The sequence below is a fragment of the Lactuca sativa genome, chromosome 4 (assembly GCF_002870075.4).
Source record: "Lactuca sativa cultivar Salinas chromosome 4, Lsat_Salinas_v11, whole genome shotgun sequence".
In the NCBI taxonomy this organism is placed as follows: domain Eukaryota; kingdom Viridiplantae; phylum Streptophyta; class Magnoliopsida; order Asterales; family Asteraceae; genus Lactuca; species Lactuca sativa.
Genome location: NC_056626.2, coordinates 82143279 through 82161186, shown reverse-complemented (window position 1 = coordinate 82161186; position 17908 = coordinate 82143279). Strand labels below are relative to the sequence as shown.

Below are 17908 nucleotides of genomic sequence, written 5' to 3'. Positions count from 1 at the left end.
TGCACTGTTAACATTTATAAATCCCATGGTACATACGAATTACAAAGAAAACAGCCCACACATTAAAATTACGTTTTGGTCCCTCATATTTTTTTATAATTTTCGTTTTCATTAATTGCACACACGTTAAAATTACATTTTGGTCCCTCATATTTTTTATAATTTTCGTTTTCATTAATTGCAAACGAAGTCTCCGCTGCAATGCATGTCATGACTTAAATACTAGTTTTAAGTTAATATGATTTTTCATAAGGTTTGAGGTCATTATTTAAAATCCCAAAAAACCCGTGGTTATAATGAAATATGAATTTTTTATGGTCATTTCAGTGAACAAGTCTCCAAAGAAAGCAAAAATGAGAAAGTACATACAAAAAGACAGGACAAGGACTTGATATCTTCATCTCTTGCCTAAGCTTACTTAAATGCTTCATCTCCATCAATGAAAAAAAAAACTTTAAAACATGATTACCAAACTAATAATATACTCATAACATCATCTTATCTTAATCAAGGGAATGAATAACCATCAACATTTGAGAGTATAAAGATCATTAGATTTCATGTTTTTTTTTTTTTTTAAAAGTACAAACAATAAAAATGGAGGATGTGACTACCATAACAATGGGCGACATCTTGAGAGCTAGCGATCAAATGCATAAAATCATCCATCTACAATCAACAAACAATTTACCCGAATGAAAAAACCATATGCTAATTCTTGATGCCCCAAGTCAACAAGTCAACCAATCACAGCCCTAAACAAACAAAACCCCATGTCAAATAATATATGCTATGTTTGCTACAAACTCAAATAAGATCTAAAAGTCTAAAACTTCAATTTTAGTTATGGCCAATATTATCATAATTAAGATTAAAAAAAAAAAAACAAAAATGAAAGGGAATCCAGACTTGCTTTTCTTGTAGTAGGTCCAGAGCCTTCCAACAAGTCATCATACATCGTCGTTCATATCTGATTACAAGTACTAAATTAGCATCATACTTTTATAACTATGATAACTTATCTCAACTTGATCAATATCTTCTACAAATTAAGTTTATCTCCTTTATGTTAAAAACTAAAACTTTTTAATACATAGCAATACAAGGACACTTAACTAAATGGGTAGTGGAAATTTGCTTTAAATAGAGTAAAAGACTAAGTTTAATAATTTTAAAATCATATTAGTGGATTGTAGTACTTTGAATATAAGCTCCAAAGAACCTGTTAACAACCCTAAAATACAAGCTTTTATCATGTTTATGGTCAAAGTATTGTTACCTAACATCAAACTAATAAGCACATATCTACAGGAGAATCATCTATGAACATTAGTTACACAGAACAAGAACATATTGGCTTCTTCTAATAGAACAAAATTCCATTAATTTTCACAAGGCAAACATGAGAATTGAAACATAATATATAACATGAAGGATAAAGTAATAAACAAAGTGAAACGGATATACCTTCAAGGGTCCAACCACAGGTCCTTGGAGCAGCTGAAAGCATAGATGTCAGCAATGCAGAGGCAGTAGCTGTGTGGAATGGAAGCATTGATTCAATAGACACGCAGCTCATCTCAACCGGTGACCTAACAAATTTAGATCCAAAATAAACATTAAAGATGCGCCATTTGTGATCAATGAAACAAATTTCTCATTTCCTAATATCAGCTGTATTCGATTTACTCAAAAACCTAAGTAGTTTAACCCAAAATATTTGGCGATCATATCATCACCAGGTAGGAGTAGGATTGATATTTGGGATGTAAATTCAAATTTATATATCATGAAGAACACGAATAACATATTGCGTTAAAATTCGAGGAATAATCAGTAGCAGAAAATAAGCATATACGACGTATCATAGTAATAACCTGAAAATGCGATGGGAAAGGGGGTTTTGAGAGGGGAGACGGAAGGGAGAGCGTGCTGACGACGTCGCATTGGGTTTGGCGCCAGCGGAGATTCTAGAAGCCGCCCTGCCAACGGTGGTGAAGGTGGAGGCGGAGCGGAAGACGGACCTAGCTGCGACGGCTGTTGCCATGTAGTTCGTCGAAACAAAATGTATTGGGGTTTGGGATCTGTACAACAGGGGTTTTGGTTTTGGAGTGGAAATATCGACACTTTTGGTCCCTTAGTTTTCAATCTTTTCTAATCAAGTCCTTCTTCAACTTTTTTTTTTTTTTTTTTTTTTTTTTTTTTTTTTTAAATTTAATAGTTTTTTTTGAACGACCGGTTAATTATTAGATGTTAAATTCACCAAGTAAAATCACCTATACCTAGGTTTAAACCCAAGACCTCCTGTTTAACAAGCTTCCACCTCTACCAAGTGGACTAGTTATTAATAGTTTTTTTAGTTCTTCATTTTTTCTTTCTTTCTTTATGCAACATTATTCAGAAAAATATTACAATTGAATCCTTGAAGTGAGAACTCCTGAACAACGAGATGTTTGGAGTAAGATTACTTGATTTAAACTTTAAACTATGCGATCTTAAGAAAATAACAATCTCAAATTATAAAAATATTAGTTGTGAGACTCATGTATTAAATGAGTTATTTAAAAAAAATTAAATATAATGATCAAAATATTTGAGAACTTTGCATTATAAGAAAATAAGAAAAATAATGATTTATTATAATGAGAATGTTTTTTATCTTTTAAATTTAAACAAATAATTTAAATAAAGAAACAAACTAATGAAGTATTTCCACGGTGCTCGTTTTTCCAATTATGAAGCATGGCTAAGCGATCCGACTCACATTAGGCCTAGTGCCCAAGTGGTTTGGCCGATAGTGGGCCAAGAAATATTGAATGGTGATGTGGGCGGGGGCTTCCAAGGAATACAAATAACCTCTGGTAGATTTGGCGAGCATTTGGAATAACTAGCGAATTACAACTCTACTGTACTGTAATTGGTGGATTGGTCTTTGCGGCGTTAATGCTTTTTGCTGATTGCTTTCATTATCATAATGCTGCTCCAAAATTGGCTTGGTATCAAGATGTAGAATCTATGTTGAATCACCATTTAGCAGGGCTTCTAGGACTTAGGTCTCTCTCTTGGGCGGGGCATCAAGTACGTGTATCTTTACCGATTAACCAATTTCTAAACGTTGGAGTAGATCCGAAAGAAATACCACTTCCTCATGAATTTATCTTGAATCGGGATCTTTTGGCTCAACTTTATCCCAGTTTTGCCGAGGGAGCAACCCCATTTTTCACATTGAATTGGTCAAAATATGCGGACTTTCTTATATTTCGTGGAGGATTAGACCCGATAACTGGAGGTCTATGGCTAACTGATACGACACACCATCATTTAGCTATTGCAATTCTTTTTCTGACACCCATATGCCAGGACCATACAAACCTGTTACGTGAAATGCACCAAAACCAAAGCAAGCCACACCTGCAAGAAATAAATGTATTCCAAAGATCTTGGGCAAATCCAAAGAAGGTTTTCCTGTACGTTCATCAGAAAATATTTCTAGATCCCAATACACCCAATGCCAGATAGCTGCCAGATGTGCACAGTTGATCATTGACCGCAGTCTTCTCTTTTCTCTCCCAATGTGGGGAACTTTTTTCGGTTTTTTTCTCTTCAGCACAACACTCAATGGTGATGCATGGCGTCATTACTGAATCCTTTCATTGACCTTTCTTTTCTATAATGAAAAAAGCCCTCCTCTCGGTGATGTGGGTGAGAAACCCAAATCAGAAAAGCTCAGCAAGCCAATGGCTCAACGGTTCTCACCACCATACTCTGGCGCAAACACCGTTTGCTGCGCTGCGCTCATCACGAGAAGCCGGGGAACTCTCTTGGGTGGACTTCAAGCGCGATGATAGTCAATCTGAAGGAGATGGAAGTCTTCTTTCGTTTCTCGACAGTGAAGTAAGACCAAGCTCATGAGCTTATTATCTCAGGTCGGAACAAGTTGATAGGATCCCCCTTTTTACGTCCCTATGCCCCCTGTGTAGCGACATGGGGGCGAAAAAAGGAAAGAAAGAGATGAGGTTTCTCTCGCTTTTGGCATAGTGGGCCCCCAGTGGGGGGCTCGCACGACGGGCTATTAGCTCAGTGGGTAGAGCGCGCCCCTGATAATTGCGTCGTTGTGTCTGGGCTATGAAGGGCTCTCAACCACATGGATAGTTCAATGTGCTCATCGGCGCCTGACCCTGAGATGTGGATCATCCAAGGCACATTAGCATGGCGTACTCCTCCTGTTCGAACCGGAGTTTGAAACCAAACTTCTCCAAAGATGAAATTCTTAATGATAGTTGGTTGTATTCACCTATTTTTGGAATAATAGCTTGGTCTACGGCGGGATTAACCGCATTTTATATGTGTCGGATTTATTTACTTACTTTTGAAGGACATTTAAACGTTCATTTTCAAAATTATAGTGGAAAAAGGAATACCCCCTTCTATTCAATATCTCTATGGGGTAAAGAAGGTTCGAAAAAAGTAACAAAAACTTTAGTTTGGTAATTTTTCCAAAATAATACTTTGTTGTTCGGCGTCTTGAACTAGCCATCTCTATATTAACATTAACATAGTGGTCGAAAGAGTACCATGCTGCGTCTGGACTTCAAACAGTTTAGCTTTAACCATGTGAATGGTCCCACATTACTGGTTGATAGAGAATCAAAGTGGATTTTCCAATAAATTATGAAATGCTATAGTTCTTACATATGATTTCTGAATTTATTCAGAAGTAATTCGCGAGATCATGCACCCTTCTTTATTAGATGGGCTGTCAAGAACGTCAAGAACGTAGAGGAGGTAGGATGGGCAGTTGGTCAGATCTAGTATGGATCGTACATGGACAGTAGTTGGAGTCGGCGGCTCTCCTAGGGTTCCCTTATCGGGGATCCCTGGGGAAGAGGATCAAGTTGGCCCTTGCGAACAGCTTGATGCACTATCTCCCTTCAACCCTTTGAGTGAAATGCGGCAAAAGGAAGGAAATCCATGGACCGACCCCATCATCTCCACCCCGTAGGAACTACGAGATTGGGAATTGTTTGATTACCTTCCTAGTGTATGTATAAGACCGAATCCATTCGATTTCTAAAAAAGATTACTAATCCTTAACTTTTTGAGGAATCCTTCATCAGTGGTTGTGAATGACTGATTTTTTCAATCTTTTCGATCTTGGTTCCGTAGGAGCAAGTCAGAAAGTAGAACCATCTGATTTGATTCGTTCTCAATAGCCATGAGATGATCATCTTAGGGTGATCCTTTTGTCGACGAATGCTCCTATTACACTCTGCACCCCCTGGGAGCGATAAACCTTTTGGACCTTATTAACCAAAGAGATACGACTTTGCACTGTAGTTAGTTCAGCACCAATCAAGAATGCCCAAGGAATTCCAAGAATTCTTGTTATAGATTTGTTCCAACCCTCAATCCTCTTTTCGAGATTCATCGATATTGAATCAATCAAACGCACTTCTAACACCTGTTCCACTTTTGGAAGACCTTGCGTTATATCACCAGATCTTGATTTTTCATATATAAATGTAACTAATGTATCGCCTTCGTAAAGGATTTCCCCATAATGTCCATGAAATGTTGCTCATGGAGTAGCCAAAAGGCTTAGCTAATCGTATTACCACAAAGTCAACTTGAACAATTAAAACTTGACCCGATTTTAAATGCGGTCCTTTTTTTGCTATACATACATTTTCACAAAGAAACTGCTATAAATGCAGAAGCGGGTAAAGAGTACATGTGTTGAGCTACCAAAGAAGTAATAACCCCTAAAGAAGCTAGAGCACGTCCTAATTGAAAATGAAGCGAATTATTAATTGTGTCATAAAGGCCCTTATGCCCACGTCCCAATCACCCTCCCGGAGGGATATGTGCATCTAAAAGATCTTTCATACTGTTCCCAATCCCAAAATTAGTTCTATACATATGCCCAATAATAAGAAAAGCCACTATAAGAGCCAACAAAGCTACTCATGCACCTGGAGCGAGCCACCTGGCGATTGAGGGGCAATCATATGCTTCTGTTAAAAAATTATCCTTTCATCGATGTTATACCAAACTGAACTAATAAAAGTTTCTCATTTAGAAAGAATGGCGAAAGAGGCCTCCTTGCATTGCCCAACTAGAGCGAAAAGCCTTATTGCGTAGCGGCCCTAAGTAGCTATGGAGTGTTGATGTAATTGGAACCTAGACCGGTTACCTGAGTATGGCGGTTTGGTAGCCGTTCAATGATAGCATGAGATCCTCGCTTCGGTAAGTTACAAGGATTGATGCAAATAGCAAGGCGCTGTGCTGTGTGAAGTGAGACTGGCTGCCCTAAGTTAAGTGCTTCCTTATTAATATTATTATATATAAATGGACCTTTTGTCGAGGCGCTTCTGTCTATGTGTAGATGGACTTCTTATACTTATATAAGAAGTAGGTATATATCTTGTTATATAGATATATTTTACCTAGATAGTAAAGTGACCCGTTTAGGAATTCCATGAACCAAACCCTTTTCTTTTAACTCAGTGGTAGAGTAATGACATGGTAAGGCGTAAGCCCTTGGTTCAAATCCTCTCATTATTACCAATAAAGCTTAGCTTGCTAATGGTGTTCCCACCCTTAGACTGGAAATGTACTACAGAAAAAGCAGTAAGTCTGTCAGATCTAACAGGTGGTTACCTAAGTAGCCCTACAAGTGAAATGTATGATCGTTACAGGCTTTTAAGTTCAAGTAACCCGCGGAATTTATATATAGAGCTTAATAATCCCAAGAAGCTCTACGAGATAATGAACTGTCTGCAAAGTCAGGCTTTTCAAATAAATAAAGAATGACTTTTATATTTAATAACACACCAAAGTCACTATTGGAACAGAAATATCATTTGATTCGTCGATCCTCAAAAAAAGAAATAAGCAAAGTTCGATCGTTGAGTGACAAATGGGAAATTTATGGAAAGTTACAATCCCCACCGCAGAATAGTGGGGGGGGGGGATGAACCTACTTCCAGAGACTACTCGCCTTGAACTCCGTCCCCTGAACATGACTGCTTATGCAACTACTGTGCTAGAAAAATGGCAGGAGACCACATACCAAGAAAGAGGTATTACGCAAAAAGGGGCAGGCTATATTAGCTAATGTCTCTCAGCAGGATGCTCCTCGTTTAATTATTTCGAAGTTATTGGATCCTTTTCCGTGTTCGAGAATCCCCTCCCTTCTTCCACTCCGTCCCGAAAGAGTAACTGGGACCAATTTAGTCACGTTTTCATATTACAGGTCAATCCTAGTCCACTAGTACCAATAGGCAGCAGAGGGGAAGAAGCACTACATCTAGGAATCAACAACATGAAAACTTTGTTATAAATTATCCTTTTCTTTAGCAGGCTTGGGATTAAAAGAATGGTTGGGACAACAAACATCCATCTCGTTTGTATTTTGGATACCCGTATAACCATCGAAGGCTGTTGAAGTGACTAATTCCTGGAAATTGGGAAGCGTTGAGAACAAAGAAATTATTGGAGTTATCATGATATTATGCATGGATCAAATATATCATGACGAATTCTTCAGAAAAAATTCTGTCTTCCACAAAGGAATCTGATAAGTGAGATTTCGAGGAAGTGTTTGCATAATCTTCTTCTGTCCGAATAAATGATTCATCGAAATAATGAGTCACCATTGATATCGACACATCTGACAAATGTTCGGGAGTTCCTCTATGCAGCCCTACCTATTACTGCTCCTTTGAGCAGTAATGAGGGATTTTTTGAGATCAATTCACATTGGACATATCATATAGAATCTTTCATTGTTATGATACTATTATAGTGTATGCATACAAGATGTATTGGGGCCAATCCTTTTATTTACAGTCTTATCTTTTATGATAAGAAAGCGCTCTTAGTTCAGTTCGGTAGAACGTGGGTCTCCAAGATAATTTTTTAAAAAAGAAAAACGAGAAAAGATAATAGATCCTCCATTTTTATATCACATATCCTATTTTGACACCAAGAAATGAATTCTAGAAATAGAAAAGAATGTTCAGAAATTCAACTGAAGTTTAAATTTGTAATAAGAGTCTTTGATTATCACAAATCACTTTCATACCCACAATTAGATATTCTAAGGGACCCTAACCTAATAAGGTCTTTCGCCGGAAAAAGGATTAGAATCGGGAAATGGGGCGAGCCAAATTTATTGCGGCTCTGTAACTCACTAGAGGCCCCGAAAACAAAGAGAAGACATGTACAAGCGAGATATGCAGCAACTTCTGTATTTATTATCACCTTCATTGTTGCTCCTCCACTGGATATTGTTGGTATTCGTGAACCTGTTTTTGGATCTCTACTTTATGGAAACAATATTATTTCAGATGCCATTATTCCTACTTCTGCAGCTATAGGTTTGCATTTTTACCCAATATGGGAAGCAGCATCCGTTGATGAATGGTTATACAATGGTGGTCCTTATGAACTAATTGTTCTACACTTCTTACTTGGTGTAGCTTGTTACATGGGTCGTGAGTGGGAGCTTAGTTTCCGTCTGGGTATGTGACCTTGGATTGCTGTTGCATATTCAGCTCCTGTTGCGAGAGAAACTAAAAAAGAGATAATGGATTCGGGTCCATAACCATGGGTTCCAATGCACGTTTAATTTTGAGAATTTTGAAATTAAAAGGTAAGTTTATTAATGAAATTAATATCAATTTATTACTATATATATATTAGAATTATTATATTAAAATGTTATGTAGAATTTAATAAAATAAAAAAACTCATAAAATCACATGTGGAAAAAAAATTAATTCAAAATAACCACAAAATGACATTTGACAAAATTAAATGAGAGTGTGACAAGTGGCAAAAAAACATTCATTTATTAGAGATGATTATTGTTGAAGTTTTCGTAAGACTAGTCTATCTACTGAGATTTAGCTATTGAGTTCATAATTTTACATTTTCCATTTGCAAGAACCAAGTTTCAAAATATTTGTAGAATATGTTTTGATTAATAGATTCAGGCTAGGAAACTTGATTACTATTTCAAATAGTTGTAGTGGATTTAAACACAAGTCACTCTTACTAACATTCTATTGGTACAAAACAACAAATTACTATTTTATCTTTAAATTTATAATTTTAGTCATTTGTTTATTATTTTTGTTGATCCGTAGGCCAAACATAAAACAATTTGCCTCAATCTTTCATATTTTAAGGTCACATCTCTATCAGTTTGTCACATTATTTTATAAGTTTTTTCCAACATTCTCATTCGATATAGGTCATCAAATATATTCACCAAACTAGTTATCACCACTTTGTAGTTGGTATACTCGCCACACCACATCATCAAAACAATTTATTTTTCATTTTTTTTAATTTAGTAAATATTTTTTTAATTAAGTAAATTAAATAAAACTACAACATTTTCATTAAAAAAGCTGAACATAGATTAAAAAAAACCGAAAAAACTAACCTAGAAAAAATATCAAACATTGAGAAAAAAAATTACATATTCTTATATTTATTTTTTATTCTTTCTTTTACCGCAAAGAATATCTCAAGATCCTCGCCTTCTTAATCTTCGACTTTCATCATCAACGTTTCCAAATCATTTTTTTTGCTTCACAAATTGTGTTTGTTTGTAATCTTCTTTCGCTTCTTCCATGATCTCAATCTTCCATTTTTTGGGATTTACATATCAATCGAATTTCTCTTTAAAATGATCGATACCACTACTCTCCGAATTTTTTGAAGTAGAAACGGAAGCCACTTTCCAATGGGCCGACATAAAGTTTATTCCGCTTCTAATTTATCTGACTCATCGTTTATGATAATAAATGTTCGTCTGTCGGATTGTTGCGATTGAGATTTCCTTGACCGTTTGGAGTTGGATGAAACCGATTCTTCATTAAGAAGCCAGTTGTGACATTTTTTAGCTCATACCAAGCATCCACATATGAAAAAGGCATTCATGTTAGTTGTGACTCTTGGTATTGCTTAAGCGCCGCCGCAAATACGTCAAAATCATTCGCCCCACTTTTGTGCATATTCTTCAAGTTGTGAATTTCATCGAATTCGATATTTTCAGCCTCATGATGCGCCATTTGGAATTTAGTTGGTTGATCATTCGATACTCGTCTTCTCCCAATTATTCATGGAAAATGTTTCTAAGTGTTTCCCAAAAACTAACTCCCGTTTGCACATTCTTGGTAAGGGCTAGCCGCAATCCAAGCCTTAGCCAAAACAATTTCTTCTTTTCTGACAAATTTCGTGCGCCGGTTGAAATAGGTTTAGGCTTTTTGCCTTTTCGCTTGGCTTTTTTGGGTTTCTCGAATTGTACGTTTCTTATACTTCTTCGGGAGAAGAAGGGGTAACAAAGGTTGCAAAAGTGATGGTTGAGATAGTGGTGGTTGGACGAAAGAGGGTTGTTGGTAGACGAAAATGGATTGATAGAAATAATTTCATGGTGGGAAAGGTTGTTGGAAGAATTGTTGTTGCGGGATATGAGAGCCTTGGAACAAATTCATGAAACCACCTTTTGGTGAGTCCATTCTAAGAAATTGTCGGGAACTTGTGTCCAATGTAAATGCAGCATCACGAATTCGAGATTGGTTTGTAGGTGAGATGTTGGGATTTTATTCCATAGTTGGCCCAATCTTTGAATATATGTTAGGAGAAGAAAAGAATGGTATAAATTTTTTGAAACGAATTGGTTCATTTATAGAGTAAATTTTAATATTTAATTTTTTTAAGCATAACAATTACCGGCTAGAAACACACATGCATCCAAACCTATTGGCTGTTGTGATCCGTTTTCAACACCCCGAAACACCAAGGCCTTGGCATCCAAGGTGGTGTGCACGACCGTGGTGGCATTGCCACCTAAGCCATAAACAGTTCCGTGAAGTGTTTACCAATTAGCTTAACATATAAAAACTCATCTTCTCATCCTTTCAAACTCATATAAACACGTATAAAGTATAGGAGCCCCACACATATTTCGTGACAAGGTGGCCCTCATGAGAAATTGGTGAGTAGCCTAATCCGTGTGATCAACTAGCCTGCCCTATAGGCTATAGCATCCAAGACCCCACACATAATTCGTCCTTAAGTTTCTTTGATAATCAACTCACCACTATAAATAAAATCAACTCACCACTATAAATATTTTAAAGAGTAAATTACTAAAATAGTCCCTGTGGTTTGGTCAAAATTGCACGTTTGGTTCTTAACTTTTTTTTTTGCACTCGGATCGTCCATGTAGTTTGATTTTGTTGCTTTTTTCATCCCTATGGTTTGGTAAAACTTGCATGTTTGGTCCCTAACTTTATGTATGTAAGGGACGAAAAATGCAACAAAATCAAATCACGGGGACGATCCGAGTGCAAAAAAAAAGTTAGGGACCAAATGTGCAGTTTTGATCAAACCACAGGGACGATTTCAGTAATTTACTCTATTTAAAACACCATTTTATAATTTTTATAGTTATGATACTCGGGACGGAAGCTAACAATTTTTTAGGAAAATGACTTTGAAGGGTAACAAAACCATCAATTTTGTTCATATTTGATCACTTTTTTTGTTCTATATTTACCATTGAACTTGTTTTTGATGTTTACAAAAACCATTGCAACATGCTATTGAAGGTTTACCTGTGAGTATATCAACACCGACGACTCTCCAATCAGAGCCTCCGACAAACATGAGTTTCCCGGTTATTTCAAACCCACAAAAACCATTAAAACCTTAAAATGGGAAGATGAATGTTGAAGGTTCATCCATGGAAGAAATCATTCAGCTTCGAGTTCATGTTCACCAGAAAAATTTGTACATCTAGAAAATAGAAAGGGGAAAATGAAGGTTCATCCATGGAAGAAATCGTTCGGCTTCGATTTCCATGGCAACTTCAAACTTTTTTTTTTTGGTACTCTAAGGTTCGATTTCAGGTTGCATTCCATGAATATAAACCAAGGGTTTCTTGAATCGTTCCATGAACTAGAATACGAACTTTATTTTCAATTTCCATGGCAGCTTCGAGTTCAAGTTCTAGGGTTTTATTCCCAAACGAACTAAAAACACATACATTTCTAGATTTTTGATTTGGAACCCTACTGATTTCTTCTATGTTTTTCATGTACTAAGGGTTTCTGGAATATTCATACATTCATAGTGTTTATATTTTTGTAGATTCAGATTTTTGCAAGGGTTTCGATTTTCTTGTATATATGTTTTTCAGATTCACATTCATAGTGTTTAAATGTGAAAAACAAGTTTAAGTCATTCATAGTGTTCATCACTTCGTCGGAAAAATCATACATTCGCTAGAAAATTCATATATTAGCCGGAAAATTTAACTTGACCGGCTAAACCTACAATAGCCGGTCATAATGGTTTTTATAAACATCAAAAACAAGTTTAATGGTAAATAGAGTACAAAAAAAAAAACGAGCAAATGTGAACAAAACCGATAGTTCGTTTCCCTCCAAAATCGTTTTCCCTAATTTTTTTTAGGGTGTTCCTTAAATATTTATCCATGCCCTTAAGTGATAAGTAATTAATATCCCATTCAAATTATCAAAGAATCTGTACATAAATATTTCGATTCACCTCTTCTAACGTGGATTTAATATTTATAGGTTATAGGTTAAAGCCACTTAAATTTCTGTCAAATATATATACAACATTGACAAAGGATCAAAGAATGGGAAATATAAATTGAATGAAAATATTTCGATTTACTTGAATCTACCAACCAACAAGGAAATATAAATATATCTATCCCATCCATGATCCATCCATGGTGGCAATGTAGATTTATAGGTTAAAGCCACGTAATTTTCTGTCAAATATATATACCCTAACTTTGTTCATAATATAAAAGATCAACGTACAATAACCTGTTGCTCAATTGCTCCGATCTCCCACTCCCAATGGCCGCTGCAACTTGGATTAAGAGATTTAGAAGACGATGAACATGTGCACGCTTCTACCTTCTGGTTTGGTGTTGATTGGATTTATTTATTTGAGAATTTGAGGGTGGGTCTTGGCTTTCTTGTGGCTTCGTCGCTAATGATACTCCATGAATGCTTCTCATTATCCAAAGTCTTTAAATTTCACCAATTAAATCTATATTTTTCACTAATTTTACGAGGATTAACACCACAGCAGCATGAAATTATTAGGTTTATGGAGTCTGATAAGGGTCCCAAAACAAAAAAGACATGACGACAAGATTAGGCAACAAGATTGGAATCCAAGGGTTGATATAATTCCCTAACCTTTTCCTTCTAAGTCTCTTCTTCACATACTCTATCTTATCTTCTTCACCCCATTTTGGTTCTTCTACGCCTTTCGCAAGCACCAAGGGTTGGGGTAATTGATAAGGGCACTTTGACCTCCAAGATGCTTTCTTCACCGATACCCTTTTCATGAAAAGACTTAAAGCCCATCGGAATTCATGGTGTTTAGGGCACAGGATTGGAGGGTATTCCCAATCGAGGTAACATGGGATTTGTGTGGCGATGAAGAATTGGGCATGGAGAGATGGGGTGGTTGTATGGTGAGTTAGGATGTGAGTTAGGGCATGGTGTCTTTGTTCCCATGTCGTTTCTTCCATTTGGGTTTTTGTTTTTGATTGGATTGAATGGGTCAATATTACTACATATATGGTATAAAGTGTTAAAAATTAAAGTATCTATATAAAAAAAGAAAAATGTGTTGGTAGTTCTGTTGTTGCTATGTTAAAAGTTTATAATTGAATAAATAAATGTGGTTATCCATCAAAATTCAAAAATTTAAAATATAATAAATAGATTGAGATCGTGGTTGATAACGAGTTTTTGATTATTTATTTATTATTATTATTATTATAAGTTTGAAGTAACAGAAGAATTATCTGGAAATATATGCTTAGATTTTTTATTTTGTACCGGGTGTTGCTCTTCCTTCTAGAGGTTGATGATTCAAGTTTCATTAGAGATATAAGTGGTATTAAGAGTAATTTAGGAGTAGTATAGATTTGTCTTTCTAAAAAAAAAAAACTAAGAAAGAATTACTTCAACTGATTTTTAGATCTTTATGAATTTTTATCTTTTATATTTCATTTAAATTTATGATTTAAAGTCCTTCATAATAAATAAAAAACTTTTTGTCACATGTCATCTTTTTCTTTACTTGGACACATGTCATTTTTTAAAATTTTTTAATTTTTTATTTTCTACTTGTCGTTTTATTGTATTTTTTTAATTTTATTAAATTAAAATTCATCATTGTAAGGTAATATATATATAAGGTATTTATTAGAAAGAGTTTATATATGTAATGTATTCAATACACTAAAACCTCATTAATTTTAATAATTCATTTTTTTTTATTTTTCTTATAAATTCAAACTTTTTAAATGGTTAAAATTTTATATTTAATTTTTTTAAATAAACTTATGTAATACATTAGTGTCATACCTAGTTTTTATAATTATTTAAAAAAAATACTTTTACATAAATAAAAATGACATCCTCCTGTTACAAAGTATTTTATAATTTCAAAACTTCACAATTATTTTTAACAAACAATTTTATACGGTTAAAAATTATAATTTATAATTATAATATATTTTTGCTAAACATATCATATCATGAAACAAAATAATATTCTATATAATGAAATGAACATTTATTGAATTTATTTATTTATTTTTCATTTTGTTGATTTTCATTGCAAATGTTTAACGTAATCCTTTTTATTTATGTAATTTTCAACAACAAAATGATTTTTTAGAAATTTAAAATTAAACTTTTATTTTTCAAAAAGTAACTAGAAAGTACATAACTTTTATTAAAAATATTTTTAGATTTTAACAAGCTTTTGTTATATATAATTTTTTCAAAAATATTAATACCAAACCTACATAATATTCATCCCATTAGTTTCTTCATTTCATTATTCCATTATTTCCAATTAATTATAATATTTTATCTTTAATGAATCATGATTCCAGCCCATCTTTGCCAAACTACAACGAGTTACCCAAATAGCGGCTGTAGCAGTGTAGCCTATACTTTTAGCCATCCACCGAAGAACTTCAAAACTGAGCACGATCTAGCAACTTGATCACTCTCTGAATGCATCATCATCTATTGTAGTAAGATCTTTCTCGTATTTACGATTCCTGTCATACTAAAACCCATCATTCGTGTACTTCGGTGTCCCCAAATGATTGTTTGACAACATGCCTACAAACTGTTTGATGAAATGTCTGAAAGAAAGAAGATCTTTTATACCAGGCACCAAGATATCCAGTTTTCACCTGAGTACCTCCGATAGACTTATGGGGTAGTTTTGAAAAACATTCGTGGGTATTTGCGACATGGCGATGAGAAGCAAAGCAATTATCAAATGGCCAAAACAAGTAACAACATCTCTAGTTGAACAACTGATTAAAGCTGAACGGAATGTAGAAAAAGCTGTCATCGTTTTTGATTCTGCATCAGCAGAGTACGCTAATGGCTTCCGCCATGACCACACCACTTACTCCCTCATCATCTCCAAGCTCTTATCTGTCAATCAGTTCACAAGAGCAGAAGATTTCATCGACAGAATGACAAAAGAATCCTGTAAAGTCACCGAAGACATACTTTTATCAATATGCAGAGCTTATGGACGCGTCCATAAACCTCATGATGTCATGAGAATTTTCCAGAAGATATCTGAACCCACATTGAAAGCTTACGTCACTGTCTTCTCCATTCTCGTTGATGAAAACCAGTTGAAAGTCGCCTTCAAGTTCTACAGGTACATGAGACAGTTAGGCTTCCCTCCAAATCTCCCTTCACTTAATGTCTTAATCAAAGCTCTTTCCAAGAACATCTCCACCATTGATTCAGCCATTAACATCTTTCGTGAGATGCCCAAACATGGGTGTACCCCAGATACATACACATACGGGACTTTAATCAATGGGTTATGTAAATTATCAAAAATTAAAGAAGCCAAAGAGCTTTTTAAAGAAATGGAAACAAAAGGTTGTTCTCCAAGTGTTGTCACCTACACTAGCTTAATCCATGGATTAGCCCAAAACAATTTAGATGAAGCTTTGGCTCTTTTTCAAGAAATGGAAGCTAAAACTATAACCCCTAATGTATACACCTACAGCTCTATTATAAATGGGCTATGTAAGAATGGGCGTAGTTTGGAGGCTATGGAGATTTTGGAGGGTATGATTGTCAAACGACATAAACCCAACATGGTAACTTATAGCACTTTACTTCATGGATTATGTAAAGAGAAAAAGATTCGGGAATCTTTGGAGATATTTGATAGGATGAAGGTTCATGGGTTGAAACCAGATGCAGGATTGTATTGGAAGATGATTGAGGTGTTTTGTGATGATGGGAAGTTTGATAAAGCTGCAAACTTTCTTGATGAAATGGTGTTTGAAGGGATTCCTATAAAGAGAGTGACTTGGGGTGTTCATGTTAAGATACATAATACTGTGGTGAGAGGTCTTTGTAGGGGTAATGATGGAAATAGAGGGTTTCAAGCTTATTGTAGGATGCGAGGTAAGGGGATTTGTGTTGATGTTGAAACTTTTGAGGTTCTTGTTGGTTTCTATTGTGAGAAACGTGATCTTGAGAAGGCGATTAGGGTTTTTGATGACATGGTTGTTGATGGATGTGTTCTTGAAGAAGATACATGGAGTGATTTGGTTTGTAGAGTTTTGGGGAAACAAAATGTGCAAGAAGCTGTTGAATTGATGAGTAAACTTGTTGTGTTTGGAAATCAAGTTTGACATAAGTCATCTAATCCTTTATAATTACTTATTTTAATCATATGTATGCTCATTATCTCGGATATAAGCTTAATGATGTAATTTAAGTATGGGGTGTGTAACGACTAACTCAAGTATCGTATAATTTTACTAGCCTTAGAGTAAGAGTATTTAATAAGTAGAAGCTAAAGGATCCTGTGAAATGTGAATCATGAATGATGAGGAGTACAATGAGCAAATGTTAGTTTAATGGTTAAGAACTTAAGATATTCATTATATTTATTTTAAATTGAAGATTGAAGATATAAAACGCCACCCAAAAAGGTATATCACAATTCACAATCAACATTTGAATGTCAATCGCATTCCAACGCTTTACAAAAGGAAGCGTGTATTAGCCATCCTTTGAGTTAGGGTCAAGTTTGTCTATTTTGGGAGGAATGTGTGGTTTAAAGGGTGCCGTATGCAAGTTGCGTGTAATAGATGTAGTTGATGGTGACGTTACATCTTTGTAAATGTTGCATGGAAGAGGGCAAAGTTATGATAAGTTTTTGTGTGAACGTTTGAAAATATCGCGAATGATATAATTTCTTGTGATTGCATATATAAACAATATAAAAAAATTAGTTACCTTTTTTTTACCTATAAATTCATAACGTCTACGTTTTTCAATTCACACAATTCCCTTCTTTCTCAATATCCTCTACAATTTCAAAACTTTTCAAAAAAAAAAAATTATGGATCATTTCGACTTGTCCGGCGATGACGGTGACGATATATTCATCAAAATGATGTACCATTATTGCACCAACGAGTTACTACAAGCACACACAACCCCTCTACTAGCAAGACGTACGATGGTAAATAGAAATCGCGAGGAAGGACATGAACATCTATATCGTGATTATTTTGTTGATAATTGTGTATATGGATTGAAGGAATACATTTTTCCAATTGATATATGATGCTAGAGGTAGACGAAGATTCACAACGTTGCAAAAATATGTTGCGGCCATTCGTTTGATGACTATGGAGGAATCACGCGACACCATGGATGATTATATTAGAATATCTGAAAGAACTGCACGAGAAAGTTTCTATAGATCGTCAAAAGATGTTGTGGAAACATTCAGAGATGTATATTCGCGGAAATCTTCGTTG

General features: G+C 35.0%; 3 protein-coding genes and 1 pseudogene across 8 annotated transcripts; 2 read left to right on the top strand and 2 right to left on the bottom strand.

Moving 5' to 3' along the window:
- Positions 1–482: 482 nt before the first annotated feature.
- On the bottom strand, positions 483–2094 carry LOC111894998 (protein NUCLEAR FUSION DEFECTIVE 6, mitochondrial). 6 transcript variants are annotated; one of them, XM_023891083.3, is made up of 4 exons: positions 1878–2094; positions 1468–1592; positions 910–970; positions 483–755 (listed from the first exon to the last, which is right to left on the bottom strand). In XM_023891083.3, exons 1-3 carry the CDS (start codon positions 2045–2047, stop codon positions 951–953), a joined length of 315 nt encoding a protein of 104 aa, XP_023746851.1. In that variant the 5' UTR covers positions 2048–2094; the 3' UTR covers positions 483–755; positions 910–950. The 6 variants fall into 6 exon arrangements, with proteins under 6 accessions (XP_023746851.1, XP_023746853.1, XP_023746852.1 ...); XM_023891085.3 differs by having other exon boundaries at positions 483–669; XM_023891084.3 differs by having other exon boundaries at positions 914–970.
- A 607-nt stretch (positions 2095–2701) lies between these two features.
- LOC122197470 (photosystem I P700 chlorophyll a apoprotein A1-like) lies at positions 2702–3519 on the top strand (annotated as a pseudogene).
- Positions 3520–12696: 9177 nt separating this feature from the next.
- Positions 12697–13651, bottom strand: LOC111894987 (uncharacterized). Its single transcript, XM_023891075.3, has one exon. It carries the CDS (start codon positions 13595–13597, stop codon positions 13166–13168), a length of 432 nt encoding a protein of 143 aa, XP_023746843.1. The 5' UTR covers positions 13598–13651; the 3' UTR covers positions 12697–13165.
- A 1247-nt stretch (positions 13652–14898) lies between these two features.
- Positions 14899–16892, top strand: LOC111894995 (pentatricopeptide repeat-containing protein At5g46100). The gene has a single exon (XM_023891081.3). The coding sequence runs from the start codon at positions 15347–15349 to the stop codon at positions 16766–16768; it is 1422 nt and encodes a 473-aa protein (XP_023746849.1). The 5' UTR covers positions 14899–15346; the 3' UTR covers positions 16769–16892.
- Positions 16893–17908: the final 1016 nt, after the last annotated feature.